The 15867-nt window shown below is 45.6% G+C and overlaps 1 protein-coding gene and 3 non-coding genes across 4 annotated transcripts; all 4 read left to right on the top strand.

The window, feature by feature from the left end:
- The first annotated feature begins 11216 nt into the window (after positions 1-11216).
- On the top strand, positions 11217-14882 carry Rpl17 (ribosomal protein L17). The gene is given in 8 exon segments (XM_005076451.4): positions 11217-11280; positions 12002-12054; positions 12149-12189; positions 12456-12590; positions 12798-12896; positions 14187-14297; positions 14299-14379; positions 14804-14882. Coding segments are annotated over 7 exon segments (555 nt in total). The 5' UTR covers positions 11217-11280; positions 12002-12014; the 3' UTR covers positions 14852-14882.
- Positions 11867-11932, top strand: LOC121139048. Its single transcript, XR_005875903.1, has one exon. It is a non-coding gene; the product is annotated as a small nucleolar RNA SNORD58 (small nucleolar RNA).
- On the top strand, positions 12253-12317 carry LOC121139047. The gene has a single exon (XR_005875902.1). It is a non-coding gene; the product is annotated as a small nucleolar RNA SNORD58 (small nucleolar RNA).
- Positions 12649-12713, top strand: LOC121139046. Its single transcript, XR_005875901.1, has one exon. It is a non-coding gene; the product is annotated as a small nucleolar RNA SNORD58 (small nucleolar RNA).
- Positions 14883-15867: the final 985 nt, after the last annotated feature.

The following is a 15867-nucleotide window of genomic DNA, read 5'->3' as shown; positions in this document are numbered from 1 at the left end:
CATCCTAAAATTCCCATCCCCCTACTCAGCCATACATAAGTTCCTGCCAGTTGGAATAAATCGAGATCCTGCTTCACAATTCAGTGTGTATTTTCTCCCCAGTAGGGGGGAGGGTCTGAGTCACCATCCTGATCAACCCCATGAAGAGAAGAGACCGGCTGGACCGGCCCTTCCTGGCTCTACCTGATCTGGCAGCCCTGCCTGTCCTGGAACTTACTCTGTAGACCAGGCTTCAAACTGACAGAGATCTACTTGCCTCTGTCTCCCAAGTGCTGGGATTAAAGGCATGCACCCACCACTGCCTGGCTTTCTTAATGATTTATTTTTTGGTGTTTTTCTTGCATGTATGTCTGTATGAGGGTGTCAAATCCCCTGAAACCTGAAACTGGAGTTATAGACAATTACAAACTGCCATGAATTGAACCCAGGTCCTCTGGAAGAACAGCCAGTGATCTTAACCACTGAGCCATCTGTCTAGTCCCAATCTTGGAGATTTAAAGGAACACTTATCAAGGTGCATGTGGGATATGCTAACTCTTCAATAGGTCGTGATATAATGGATTTAGTATGTTTAAAAGAATGGGATGGGATTGGGAGATGCTGTGTAACGATGAGGACCTAAGTTCAAATCCTTAGCATCCATGTGAAAATCCAACCATGGCAGTGTATGTGGTGGCGCATGCCTTTAATCCCAGCACTCGGGAGGCAGAGGCCAGCAGATCTCTGTGAGTTCGAGGCTACTGAGTGAGTTCCAGGACAGCCTCCAAAACAATACAGAGAAACCCTGTCTTGAAAAACCAAAGGAAAAAAAAAAAAAAGAATGACCTCCAGAGGTTCATATATTTGAATGCTTAGTTATCAGCGAAAGATTAAGGTGTATGGCCTTGTTGGAGAATTGTAGTCACTGCGGGTGGGCTTTGAGATTTCAGAAACCCAAACTGGGCCCAGAGGCACGCCCTCTCCCTTCCTGTTGCCTGAGGATCCAGATATAGAACTCTCAGCTACCATGTCTGCTGCATGCTCCCACGTTCTCTGCCTTGAAGGTAATGAACTAAACCTCTGAAACTGTAAGCAAGCCTCAGATAAGCGATTTATCTTGTAAGAGACTCTGTCTTTAAAAAAAATAAAGAAAGAGCCGGGCGTTGGTGGCGCACACCTTTAATCCCAGCACTCAGGAGGCAGAGGCAGGCGGATCTCTGTAAATTCGAGACCAGCCTGGACTACCAAGCGAATTCCAGGACAGCCTCCAAAGCCACAGTGAAACCCTGTCTCGAAAAACCAAAAAAAAAAAAAGAAAGAAAGAAAGAAAGAAAAAGAAAAAAAGAAAGAGAAAAGAAAAGAAAAAAGACCTGTACTGGCTGGTTTTGTGTGTCGACTTAACACAAGCTAGAGTCATCAGAGAGGAAGGAGCCTCAGTTGAGGAAATGCCTCCGAGAGATACAGCTGTAAGACATTTTCTCAACTAGTGATCATTGCAGGAGGGCCCAACCCATGGTGGGTGATGCCACCACTGGGGTTGGTGGTCCTGGGTTCTACAAGAAAGCAGGCTGAGCAAGCCTCGGGAAGCAAGCCAGTACGCCATACCCCTCCATGGCTTCTGCATCAGCTCCTACCTCCAGGTCCCTGCCCTGTTTGAGTTCCTGTCCTGCTTCCTTTAGTGATGAACAGCAATGCTGAAGTGTAAGGGAAATAAACCCTTTCCTCTCTAACTTGCTATTTGGTCATGAGCTTCATTTTAGCACACCTTTAATCCCACCACTCGGGAAGCAGAGGCAGGCGGAACTCCCAAGTTCGAGGTTAGCCTGGTCTACAGAGTGAGTGCCAGGACAGGCTCCACAGCTACACAGAGAAACCCTATCTCAAAAAAAAAAGAAAAAGAAAAAAGAAAGAAAGAAAGAAACCCTAACTAAGACACCTGGGAATCTCAAAGGGATCGGATAATCACATCAAAAAATGGATATTGATAGAGGGAAACCCCAACAGAATCTTCTGACCTCCCAGAGATACATATTGCGTGCTCACCTGCGATGCACTTGGACACACATGCATACATGTTACACACAACAAGAAGAAGGCAGAGAGCGGAAGTGACTGCACACAGTGCTGGGGAAGGGCTGGACAAAGCTCATTCAGAATCCCAGCCAGGATTTACCCCTGTTGGTTCTGTGAGCAAATCCCAACAAAGGGATCCTGGCAGAGGCAGAGGCAGAGTTGGGGGAGCTAAGGAGCAAGGATGCCTGGTTATCTCCCTCTGGACAGAGGAAGCGAGGCCACCAGAGCCCAGGGAGAGAACTCAAGTCACGGAAGAGAACCTGTCTCCCAGGAGCTGTGGTCACAGTGGGATGCAGCTAGTGCCACAGCTCTTCTCAAGTCTGAGGTAACCCTGGACATCAGGAGATTTGTACATAGGATTCTGCCTTGTGTGTGCCTTTCTTTTTTCTTCTCTTATATTTTTCTTTTCTTTTCTTAGTCTCCCCATGTATGACTCAGAAAGGACAATATTGTGCATACTGGTATTATAAACATTCTATGAATAATGGATTATTCTAGGCCCTAGGGAAAAACAAAAGGACTATGTTCTCAGAAAGCTTACAGTTTGGGGGAAGGAAAGTACACATATTTAACAATGCAACAGCTAAACGACGCATTTCAGAGAGACTCAGAGAGGACCATAAGGCAAAATGCTTTAGGGAAGAGCTGCTGTGGGCGTGTCACGGAGGGAGCAGAGGCCTCGGCTTCTGGAGAAGATGGCCACGACCATGGCAGCTGCAGTGGCAAAGGCATCAAGAGCAACAGCAGGAGAGACAGTGGTGAGTCAGTGAGTTCCTTGTTTCCCTGGAGACAGAAAGGAGGCTGGTGTGGAGGAGCCAAGTCAGCACCTTGTATGCAGGAGAATCTGCTCTGAGAAAATACATACCACACTGTTAGACATGAAGTCTCGAAGTTAATTTCAAAACATATTACATATAGAAAATGATGGATGAAGCCGGGCGTTGGTGGCACAGCTAAGGAAAATGTATCTTTATACATTAATGCCAGCACCCAGGAGGCAGAGGCAGGCGGATCTCTGTGAGTTCAAGGCCAGCCCGGTCTACAGAGGGAGTTCCAGGACAGCCTCCAAACAATACAGAGAAACCCTGTCTCAAAAAAAAAAAAAAAAAGAAAGAAAAAGAAAATGATCGATGAAACAAAACATAAATGGTGAATCTAAGTAAAGAGTTTGCAGAAATTAAAAGCAGTATCTAAAATTTTTTCTGAGTTTGAAATATTCCAAATTAGAAAATGCCTTACAATTTAAAATTTTTAGTTCATGAAAAGCAAATTACCATCAGGCATGGTGGTACACACCTTTAATCCCAATACTTGGGAGGAGGAGGCAAGTAGATCTCTGTGAGTTTGAGGCCGGCCTGGTCTTCAGGGTGTGTTCTAGGACAGCTAGGACTGTTACACAGGAAAAACTCTCTCTCCGAAAGAAGAAGGAGGAGGAGGAAGAGGAGGAGAAGAAGAAGGAAAAGGAAAAGGAGAAGGAGGAGGAGAAGAAGAAAAGAAAAACAAACTACCTAAGTAAATAAATAAGGACAATGCACTTTTTTAAAATAATACTTTCATGAACCTAATAAAATATTAAGTCTGCCAAGTACTACTGATATTACTAAAATGTTAGCTAAGTCTAACATATAGATCTGCAGCAGAATACATGCTTAACATATGTAAGGATCTGGATTTGATTTCCCGTGTGCACACATAGACACCCACAGTAAATGTTTGATGGGGAATGAACATTTATCCAGTCATTTGTAATACCACATAGATTATTTTATAGTCCCAGGATTGACAGCCTCAGTCAGATCAGGGCTACCTCCTCTTGCAGCAATTTTGTTTTTATTGCTGTTACAATATGGCATGCCTACTTAAGCAGTGATTGCTTAAGGTTGGTTTCACACTATCACAGAACTGAGGGGTTGTAACCAAGACTATTTGGGTCTACAAGGCCTAAATTATTTGGTAGAATGATCTACCAAAGCTTTGTGTGGTGGTACACACCTTTAATCCCAGAAAGCAGGGGCCTGCGATGGGTGGACCTCTATGAACTAGAGACCAGCCAAGGCTACACACCCAGACTGTGTTCTTAAAAAGGGAAAGAAAAGGAAGAAAAGAAAGAAAGAAAGAAGAGAAATGAGAAGAAAGAAATGACATACCAATTTCAAGGGAATCAGATAGGTACCAACACATTCAGGCTTCAATACTCACATCCCTAATGACAGGTCACCTATATACTGTCTTCCAGAATATTCATGTGAGGAAGACACCATAATGTATAATTGGCTCAAGCCAAAATCACTTATCTGAAGTCCACCAAATTAAAAGCTAAGTGATAGCACGAAGAAGCAAGACACACCCAGGAAGACAAGAATGACAGTGCACACCTGTAATCCCAGCATTTGGGAGGCTACTACCAGAAGACCAGGAACTCCAGGTCACTCTGAGCTACAAAGCAAGATCTCAATCTGACCAAAACAAAATAAAAAACAGTGTGTGTCTGGGAGCTGAGGCTAGAGTTCAATGGTAGAGCACTTACCTAACATGTGAAGTGTGGAAGACAATTATTATACCTCCAATAAAGGAGGTATCAGGCATTTGGGAATAGGAAGGCAGGACCCAGAAGAGTAATAATCCCTCAAGGTAGAAATGAGTGCTGATGGTCTCACCCTGGTCTAGAGCTGGAGGCTCTAGGATTTACAGCTGAGTCTAATCCCAGCATAGCTTCACAATATATATTAACCTTCAGGAAGTAGTCACTTTCCCATCATTGACAAAAACACCTTAAGGAAGAAAGGGCTGCTTTTGGCTCACAGTTTGAGAGGATACAGTCCATCATGACAGGGAAGGCATGGCAAATGTGGCTCTTGTTGGGGAGTGGGAACAGGAGACAGGTGTCTGCAGTAAGACATCATAGAGATGCCAGAGGTCAGCTTGCTTTTCCTTTTTATAGCAGTTCAGCCTGAGCCCTCAGCCCTTGGGAGGTGCGTTTCACCCCCCTAGCTAAACCTCTCCTCAACCAGGTGTGTCTCCTAGGTACATCTAAATCTAGTCAGGTTGACAATGCTGATTAGCCACCAGAACTACTTATCCTCTTGTTGGTCTTGTATGAATGAGGACCGGGACACTTGGGAAATCTATTTTAGGACCATGTACCATTGGAAACATCTATGAGCCATGAGCATGTCATATACAATTGTTATCACATCTTTGTACATGAAGTTAAAGCCAAAAGATTTTTTTTTTGTTTTTCAAGACAGGGTTTCTCTGTGGCTTTGGAGGCTGTCCTGGAACTCACTTTGTAGACCAGGCTGGCCTCGAACTCACAGAGATCCACCTGCCTCTGCCTCCCAAGTGCTGGGATTAAAGGCGTGCACCACCAACGCCCGGCAAGCCAAAAGATTATTATGTTTAGGAGAACGCCACCTCAGTAGCTAAGCACAGCTGAGGACTTTGATTCTGTGTCTCTGCTCTGCTACATTATCTAGCCTGGACCTAGGTTTCACCCGTTGTTTCACACACAAACCTGCTTCCTTTGGCATGGCTCATATTCCACTCAAGTTACTCCAAAGGAAGCCTGTTGACATGTATGAGACCATAAACCAACAACCTAAAGAGCTCATGGGAGCTTCTTATCCTGATTAACTAAACTGATGATTTGTGACATCTATTCCTAAGTCTAGGCAGTAGTGAGAGTCTGTGGGAGAGACACTTCTCTTTCATTGAAACTGTGCATATGTGGCCAAAGTGAGCTACAGACTAGAGAGAATCAGTATGTTCAGTATGTTGAGAGCCTTTTCCTCCCAACAAGAAAGAGGAGAGAGATTTGTGTAAGGCTGAGGGAGGGTACAGAGGACTGCTGGAGAATGTAAGGACAGCCTCCTGCTGTGATACACAAGGCTCCCACCAGGGAAATCTCTCTCTCTCTCTCTCTCTCTCTCTCTCTCTCTCTCTCTCTCTCTCTCTCTCTCTCTCTCACACACACACACACACACACACACACACACACACACACACGTGTATGCTCATGCACACACACACACACACCAGGCACAGGCACATACACAAAAAATCCATGATGTCAGCTAAGGAAAATGTATCTTTATACTTTGTTTTGGTTTTTTTTTTTTTTGGATAGAATCTCACAATGTAGCCTCATCTGGCCTTGATTTCACAAAGCTCCACCTGCCTCTGCCTCCCCAGTGCTAGGGTTAAAGGCATGTGTTACCATACCTGGCTAAAACAAAAACGTACTTTTAATATCATTTTTTGTTTGTTTTTTGTTTTTGTTTTGTTTTTCGAGGCAGGGTTTCTCTGTATTGTTTTGGAGGCTGTCCTGGAACTCGCTCTGTAGACCAGGCTGGCCTCGAACTCACAGATATCTGCCTGCCTCTGCCTCCTCAGTGCTGGGATTAAAGGTGTGCACCACCGCCCGGCTAAGATCATTTTTATTTTCTATTTGTGGCCTTGTGTGTGAGAGTGCACATGTGTGCACGTATGTGTGGAAGCCAGAGGACACCCTTGGGTGTTACTCTTCAAGCACCTTCCACCTTTTCCTGTTTGTTTGTTTTGTGGTTTGATTTTTCTGTGTAACAGCTTCGCTTGTCCTGGAACTCCATCTGTAGACTAAGCTGGCCTTGAACTCACAGAGATCCACCTGTCTCTTCTTCTCAAATGCTGGGATTAAAGGTGTGTGACATCCAGTTAAACACTGATGTGAACCCATGGAACCCAGTGACAGAGAGAGAGGAGCGATGAGCAAATTGGCAAAGAATCGGCTGGCAAAACCAGCAGACAAGCTGATCTGAATAAAGGGGGAGCTCTTGGACCAGCTGGGAGGCCAGCATGGGACTGATCCAGACCCCCTGAGTGTGAGAGTTAGTAAGGAGGCCCGGGCAATCTATGGGGCCCTGGGCAGTAGATCAGTGTTTATCCCTGGCATACAAATGGACTTCATGTGTCCATAACACAAAGAGGGATGCTCTCTCAGCCTGAACTCTTGGGAGAGTGCCTGGACCCTGCCCTGAGTGAAATGACAGACTCTGGAGATCCCCTATGTGGAAGGAAGTGGTGATAGTATGGAAGGCTGGGGGCGGGGCATGGCGGAGGGGTTCGGGAGGAGGGGGGAGAGGGAACTGGAATTGACATGTGAAGCAAGCTATTTAAAATTAAAATAATAAAAGAAAAAAAAAAAGGTGTGTGACATCACCACCCAGCCCTTTTTGTTTTTAGAGGCAGTCTCTGGCATGGAACTCAAAAAGTAGTATAGCCCAACTGGTTTATTCAAATTCTGTTCTTGCCTTCTCAGCTCTGGGCCTGGGCATGGAACTCAAGCCCTTGGGTTTTTCAAGGAGAGTGCATTACTGACTGAGCTACCTTGCTAGCCCTGAAAATATACTTTTAAATTCCCCTTGAGAGGAAGAGGCAGGGAGGAGCTTGTTGACTACATAGAATTCTGTTTCCAAAAACTAATTAATAATGATGATGATGATAATGTTGATGATGAATAAAAATTTAAAATGTATCCTTCAAAGTCTTCACACTTCCTAAAGCCTATGTAGAAATGGAGATATAATGAAACAGAATTAAAGTATCAGGGAAACAAACAGTAAGATCCCTCGAGAGAACCCAGTGGAGCTTGGTGGTGGTGGTCACACCTTTAATCCCAGCCCTTGGGATGCAGAGGCAGGCGAATCCCTGTGAGTTCAAGGCCAGCCTGGTCTATACAAAGCGAGCTCCAAGACAGCCAGGACTGTTACGCAGAGAAACTGTCTCAAAAACAGCAACAACAAATTAATAGTAATGATGATAATTAATAGAAAGAAAAAAGAAAACCTAGTGGAGAAATAAAATCTCGAACACATCCTAATCCTGGGAGGTCAGGGACAGACAGACCAGGGACACAGGTGACCTTAAATAAAAAAAAAATACTTCTGCACTAAAAGGAGGCATAAAAATTATATATATATTAAAAGAAAGTGGTGGTGCATGCCTTTAATCCCAGCACTAGGGATCTACTTTTATTCTGCCAGTGGTTTTACAGCTTTCCCAGCACCGTTTGTTGAAGAAAACATCTGTTCTCCAGTGTATATTTTTGATATCTGTATGAGATATGTAATATCTGTGTATCATACCTTTTAAAAGTTAACTTATTTATATTATTGGTGGGTTATAAGAATTCTTTAGCTGGCCGGGCGGTGGTGGCGCATGCCTTTGATCCCAGCACTCGGGAGGCAGAGGCAGGCGGATCTCCGTGAGTTAGAGGCCAGGCTGGACCGACAGCCTCCAAAACAATACAGAGAAACCCTGTCTCATAAAACCAAAAAAAAAAAAAAAAAGAATTCTTTAGCTGGGTGGTGGTGGTGCACGCCTTTAATCCCAGCACTCAGGAGGCAGAGGCAGGCAGACATTTGTGAGTTCGAGGCCAGACTGGTCTACAGAGTGAGTTCCAGGACAGCCTCCAAAGCAATACAGAGAAACCCTGTCTTGAAAAACCAAAAAAAAAAAGAAAGAAAAAAGAAAAAGAATTCTTTATATATATATTTTTTAGCCAGGCAGTGGTGGTATACACCTTTAGTCCAAGCACTCGAGAGGCAGAAGCAGGCTGATCTCTATGAGTTTGAGAGTAGCCTGGTCTACAAGAGCTAGTTCCAGGACAGCCTCCAAAGCCACAGAGAAAGCCTGTCTCGAAAAACCAACCAACAAACAAATAAATAAATAAGCAAACGCAGGAGTATCAGGTGTTCCAGGGCAGACACAGAAGAAGCAAACGAGCAAAATGTGGAGTGCTCTGGGAGTTTAGTAGAATTACCTGTATAGCTCTTGGTGTGTTTTAAATTTCCCTAAGATAAAATCTGGGAACAAAATTTTCAGAAAATGGCCTGGAACGCATGATCATCCCACCTCATCTTCCTGAGTGCTGAGTGGCATGAGCCACCATATCTGATAAGACAGAATTGTGGGTAAGGCCACACAGATTTCATTTTAACCCTCCTGTTCTTCCTCTAGGTTCAGCGTATTGTACCACTTAGAATTCAATCAGGAAGTTTAGGAACCATGTTTCATTACTGTCTTTATATCGCCTCCTATATCCAGTCCGTTAATTAGCTTTATTGGCCTCACTTCCAGAAGAGGCCCACGACTGGACTCCTGTTCACCCCGGGACCAGCTTAGCCTAAATGAATGACTCTCAGAGTTTGCAAAAGCCTCAACATCCCTCTCCTTGTGTCTGCTCCTACCCCTCAAGTTTGCTCTCTACAGGGGAGTCGAGGTAATGTGTTTAAAGTATGAATTGTATCTTTCCTTCCTTGCCTAGAGCTCTTCCACAGTCCTCCAACCCCCCCCACCCCTGCCCCGTAAACACACACACACACACACACACACACACACACACACACACACACACACACACTGGTGGGGATCACACTCAGGTCTTGATAGAGTCTTGACAAGTACTCTACTGCAAAACTACATCCCACAGCCCAAGGTTCTGTTTAAGGGTGAGTTAAATGTTCACCTCAGACATCTCCAGGAAAGGTTTTAAGAAAGTGGTTTGCTGCCGGGCGTTGGTGGTGCACGCCTTTAATCCCAGCACTTGGGAGGCAGAGGCAGGCGGATCTCTGTGAGTTCGAGGCCAGCCTGGTCTACAAGAGCTAGTTCCAGGACAGCCTCCAAAGCCACAGAGAAACCCTGTCTCGAAAAAAAACCAAAAAAAAAAAAAAAAGTGGTTTGCTATCTGGGTCTATCTAGCTCAAGGGAAGAATTTAATTGGGGTTTACAGCCTGTAATCAAGGCTTGAGAAGGAAGTAAAACATGAGGAAAAACCATAATATCCAACATTTGGTACTAAGGGTAGGGCACGGGGAAGGATCCTTGAAACTGTATCTAGAAGCCAAGCCAAGCTTAAGGTGTTGTTTCTAGTCAGTCATCCGGCATTTGGGTTGCCTGGAAGTCGTGGCAGAGATCGCAAGCCGCGCTGCAACAGTATCAAAGAAGTGACCTTGGGCAAGGAAGAAAGGGAAAGAAAATGCCAATGAGTTTTTCCTCAACCAGTGAGGATCTGGAATTGACACTGATGAGCCAGACTCTTCAGTTAGCCTGTCTTCATAATTAATATACAACTGACTCTCTGACATGCCCCTCCCCCCTGCCCTACTACCTTAGCCTTCCAAGGGGGCTGGTTTACAGACCCCCATGTCAGGTCGCTCAGGGTTTTTTGTGGAAACTGGAATCTCACGTTGCTGGGCTCGAATTCTTTTTATTTTGTTAAAAACAGAAATTGTTTTAGACTTATCTATTTTATGTGTATGAGTGTTTTGCCTGCATGTATGTGTGTGCACCGGGTTAGAAGATGGCATCTGAGCCGGGCGTTGGTGGCGCACGCCTTTAATCCCAGCACTCGGGAGGCAGAGGCAGGCGGATCTCTGTAAGTTCGAGACCAGCCTGGTCTACAAAGTGAGTTCCAGGACAGCTTCCAAAGCCACAGAGAAACCCTGTCTCGAAAAACAAAAACAAAAAACAAAAAACAAACAAAAAAAAAAGAAGATGGCATCTGACTCCCTGGAACTGGGGTTAGCCATGTGAGCTACCTTGTGGTTGGTGCTGGGACCCAAACCCTGGTCTTATTGAAGAGCAATGAGTGCTATTACTGCTGAGCCATCTCTCCGGCCCTGGTCTCCACTCTACGGCTTCCGCCTAAGAAATGATGGGATTGCATGTATGACGCACCATGGCATCCCACATTAGCTCTTTATTAACTTTTTCTCTTCTTTTAAAGGCAGGGTTTCACTATGTAGCCTCGGCTGGCCTCAGACTTGATGAGGTCCATCCACTGCCCCTCCTCCCGAGTGCTGGAATTAAAGGCTAGCATACAGACCTTTCTAAACGTCCTTTTATAAACCAGTTTCAGAGGGTACATGTTGGCAAAATCAAATCTAACATGCAAGATGATTAAATTTCTCGTTCATTTGTAATTTGTGTCTATCCTTGAGGACCTTTTCTATTCACTGATACTTAAAAGCCGTGAATTTTATTTTTGGAATTAAAAAAAAAAAGAATTCTGAGACAGTCTCTAAAGTTGCATTTCCCTTCTGACATTCTGGGAACAGTCCCCACTCCCTCTCTTCCTGGCCCTCCCTCGCCTCGGATCTCGTTCCTTCGGCCGGAAGTCTCGCGAGAGGTCGAGGTCTCATGAATTCTCCCAGTAGCCCTTGCACTTCCTCTTCCTGTAAGCGACCTGAGGTGAGCGTTACTCGGCATCGGGCTCTCGGGGCCGAATCCTCCGTCATCGTCGCCATCGTGGCCTCGGGGGTGCTGGTGTCGCGGCCCCGGGGATCTGGGATCCAAGGACCATGTGTCCTCGTCACGGGTGGCCGCGCTCTGTGCGGAGGGGCTCGGCGGCGCGTCCGACCTGGAGCCCCGGCTCGCGCAGGCCTCGGCGGGCCGCGGAGCAGCGTGAGGGGCGGGCGCGGGGCGAGGGCCGCGGCGGTGGCGGTGGCCCGGGGTGAGCAGAGCAGGACGCGCGAGGCTAGGCCCGGCCCTGCGGTGAGTGCCGGCCCGGAGGGACGGGGGAAAGCGGCGACGGGGGAATGCGCCGGGTGACGACGCTTCATTCATCTGAGCGCCGTGCTGTAGGTCGGGCGGCGTGGGTGCGTGGGGAGGCTGCGAGATCGGGGCGAACGAGGGGTCAGTGGGCGATTGTAGTTGCTCTCGGCCGTGCTGGTCCTGAAAGTGCCAGCCCCGAAAGGCGCGGGCTTCAGTTGACGGCCGCGTGCCCCTGGCTTCGTGGCGCTGTGGAAGGTAGTTCATGGCATTAAGGGAAATGTGGCTGCGATGATGTCATTTCTTAGGACACCTTTGGATTGACCGTGAAAATAACACTTCTCTGAGCAGCTGCTGCTCGTATTTAATACGTGTTTAGACTTCTTTGGTTACTAGTTGACGGTCGTATTAATGTTCCCAGGTAACCTGCGAAGATGGTTCGCTACTCTCTCGACCCGGAAAACCCTACAAAATGTGAGTGTTGGTACTCCCTGAATTGTTTTGTTTTGGGCATGTGCATAATGCAAAAGAGATGAACCTGAACCTTTTTCCTTCTGTATTTTTGTAGCATGCAAGTCAAGAGGTTCAAATCTCCGGGTTCACTTTAAGGTAAGGAAGCCATGGTCATGACAACAAATTCTAATTTGCTCCTGCCTGTCTTTTAAAAGGTGGCAGCCGTGATGACTTTCTTAGGACACCTTTGGACTTACCATGAAAATAAATACATTCTGAGCAGCCACCTTGCTTATGAGTTAGTAATTGGGTGTGAATGCAAATAACGTGGGATGCCGGATAACAGGGCTTAGATAATTTACTGTGAATTTGTCTCCCAGCTCTCAAAACACCATTAACCAAAACTCTCTGGCTTGTGTTAGAATACCCGTGAAACTGCCCAGGCCATCAAGGGTATGCACATCCGAAAAGCCACCAAATACCTGAAGGATGTCACTTTGAAGAAGCAATGCGTGCCGTTCCGGCGGTACAATGGTGGAGTCGGCAGGTGCGCCCAGGTGAGAGATGGCTACTGTTGGGTGATGGTGGGGCGGTGGGTGCTAAACATTTGTCTGGTTGCTGTGATGACGATCTTAGGACACCTTTGGATTAACCGTGAAATAAAACATGTTCTGAGCAACCTTGGTGTTGACCATAAGTTCTTACTTGGTTCTAATGCTAATTTATCAAGGAAAGTAACAAACTGCTTCCCCTATTTCTTTCAGGCCAAACAGTGGGGCTGGACACAGGGTCGGTGGCCAAAAAAGAGTGCTGAATTTTTGCTGCACATGCTTAAAAATGCAGAGAGTAATGCTGAGCTTAAGGTACGTGTGCCATTGCCATCCTTCACATTGAGTCTCTTACATATGTGTCCTATTAAGTGTACTGGGGGTGAGTGTGCATGCCTTTTTACTTATGCATCACAGAAAAGGGCTTAATTAAGGTCAGCCTGGTCTACATAGTAAGAAGCTTTTCCTGTTGACAGGGTTTTTCTGTGACTTTGGAGGCTGTCCTGGAATTTGCTCTGTAGATCAGGCTGGTCTCAGATCTGCCTGCCTCTGCCTCCCAAGTGCTGGTATTGAAGGCAGAAACTAAAAGAGCCAAACACCGCTTTTGTCTTGTGCCTCTGGTATGACAGAATCTTGCCTTTAGGCCCTCAAGCATGGCCTTCTGTGCCCTGATGGTTTTCTCTATCCCCAGTTCTACAGAGGGAGCATTTTCCTTGGCCTTGGGGGTTTATATCTTATGAGTGAGTGCCAACTAAGGTGTGGCGTCAGAGTCAGTACAAACGAAAACTTTTAGTTTTTGTAATTCCATCAAGCACCTTTGGTTAATGCTAGCCTTAGTGGTGTGGTTTGTTGACAGTTGTGGCGAAAGGGTTTTTTTAGAGTAGACAACAGTGTCTAGGAGTAGGATGACCATTACTCTTGCGTTTGGAAACTTGATTTCAATTCTTTGTAGTAAGGCTTAATACTTCTTTTTTGGCTTTTCCAGACAGGGTTTCTCTGTATTGTTTTGGAGGCTGTCCTGGAACTCGCTCTGTAGACCAGGCTGGCCTCGAACTCACAGAGATCCACCTGCCTCTGCCTCCCGAGTGCTGGGATTAAAGGCGTGCGCCACCAATGCCCGGCGGCTTAATACTTTTTTAAAAATTGTGCTATAAGAGGGCAGGAGACTGGGCAGTAGCTAGTGTAGTATCTCTTTACTAAACAATCTTGAGGGTTACAGGCAATATGTATTTAATACACTAAGTTTTATGGAACTGAATGTCCTAATTGTCTGCGTAAGGGTTGCCTTCCACAGGTGTCATTAAGATATGGGGTATGGCCGGGCGGTGGTGGTGCACGCCTTTAATCCCAGCACGCGGGAGGCAGAGGCAGGCACATCTCTGAGTTCGAGGCCAAGCTGGACTGACAGCCTCCAAAACAATACAGAGAAACCCTGTCTCGTAAAAACCAAAAAAAAAAAAGATATGGGGTATGAGACTTAGATACCCTGCAAAGTATAGCATTGCATGCAGACAATTTAAACAGAAGTGGTGAGGTGGTCGAGGTTATCCAAGTTGAAGGTTGGAAGCTTTTTCTGAACAGGTGTCTGGTTTCTCGTCTCTCCAGGGTCTAGACGTAGATTCTCTGGTCATCGAGCACATCCAGGTGAACAAAGCACCTAAAATGCGCCGACGAACTTACAGAGCTCACGGCCGGATTAACCCATACATGAGCTCCCCCCTGCCACATCGAGATGATCCTCACGGAAAAGGAACAGATTGTTCCAAAGCCAGAAGAGGAGGTTGCACAGAAGAAAAAGGTAAGGCACTCAGTCTTGCTGTGTGCATTGCTTGAAACATAGTGGCTGATAAGACACCTTTGTAATGACCATGAAAGGAACCTATTCTGACCAGCCTTTTACCCACTTTAATGTGGCTGTTATGGCATAACACTGCAGTTACCTTAGCTACACTGGATTAATCGTTGCGCTAGAACACTTCCTCTTCTAGACAATTTGACTTTTGGCGCTTTAGATGTTGCAATTTGTCCTTGATCCTCTAAGTGGTGGTTCTTAACCTTCTTAATGCTGTGTGACCCTTTAATACAGTTCTTCATGTTGTGGCCACTAACCATAAAATTGTGCTTTTCTGATTGGCTTAACCAAGAACCGGCTGATCTATAATGGTCACAGGTTTGAGAATTAATGTAAGAAACTTCAATTATTTCTTTCTTTGTCTTCTCAGATATCCCAGAAGAAACTGAAGAAGCAGAAACTTATGGCACGGGAATAAATTGAGCATAAAATAAATGCAGATAAAAGTACATGTCTTCTGGTCTTCTGTATGGGCAGTTTCAGCTTGCCTGTCAATCAACCCTGTTGGGAGGGGATGTTTACCATACATACCGGAAAGGTTTAGTCTGCCTTCAAGTTAGGTGTGTTAGTGCTCCTCTTGGACATTTAACATGTTCATTATGGGAGGGGAACCATTATCATTGAACTGTCTTCTGTCATTAGTGATGTGGGAGAAGCTGTGATCTATCCTCTGAGGGCAGCACAAACAGGTGTGCCCACTTTTGAGGCTGGAGAGAAGGGTATCTACATCCTGTTCTGCTGAGGACCTAGATGACCTCTAAATTGTACAGTATATGCACATGGAAGACACTTAGTTTTATAAATTGACATTACAGGAAATGTAAGGTATCTGATATATTGGTCGCCCATTTAGTAGCTAGGTCTTGACTTAAGTCTGTTGGAAATGCAAACTTGTAAGTCGTGCATTAGCTAACACCTATCTGTCAGTACTGCACCAAGCTATTTTCTATGTACATTGTCTCGTGAACGTTTCATTAAAAAATCCATAGCATGGAGCTCTTTTGCACTGTCTTTGAAAGCATTTTTTCAGAGGTTGTGACTTTGTACTGGGCTGGAGGAATGGCTCAGGTGAAGCTGCCACCCTGACTACCTGAGTTTTAAATGTCTGTAAACACCAAATGACACACAGAATTTCTTTTAACCTGTTAAACACCAAGCACCTTTTGCTGCAACATTAGTGCTTCCTGTGAGCCATCTGTAGGAGGCTCTGTAGGAATAGTTTTCTTTGGTATATTCCCCAACAAAGTAAATATTTGTGCCAGACATTGGCAAACAGGCTTTGAGATAGGGTTTCTCTATGTAACCCTGATGGACTTGGAACCAGGCTGCCCTCGGACTCCCATCACCAGTCTGCCTTCCGACTGCTGGGATTGAAGGCTTTTGCCACCACTGGTTGAGTGTAAGGGTTCCAATTAGACTAGTGAGTGTAGAATG

The sequence above is a fragment of the Mesocricetus auratus genome, unplaced genomic scaffold, assembly GCF_017639785.1.
Source record: "Mesocricetus auratus isolate SY011 unplaced genomic scaffold, BCM_Maur_2.0 Super-Scaffold_6730, whole genome shotgun sequence".
Lineage (NCBI taxonomy): Eukaryota > Metazoa > Chordata > Mammalia > Rodentia > Cricetidae > Mesocricetus > Mesocricetus auratus.
This window is presented reverse-complemented; position numbering and strand designations above follow the sequence as displayed.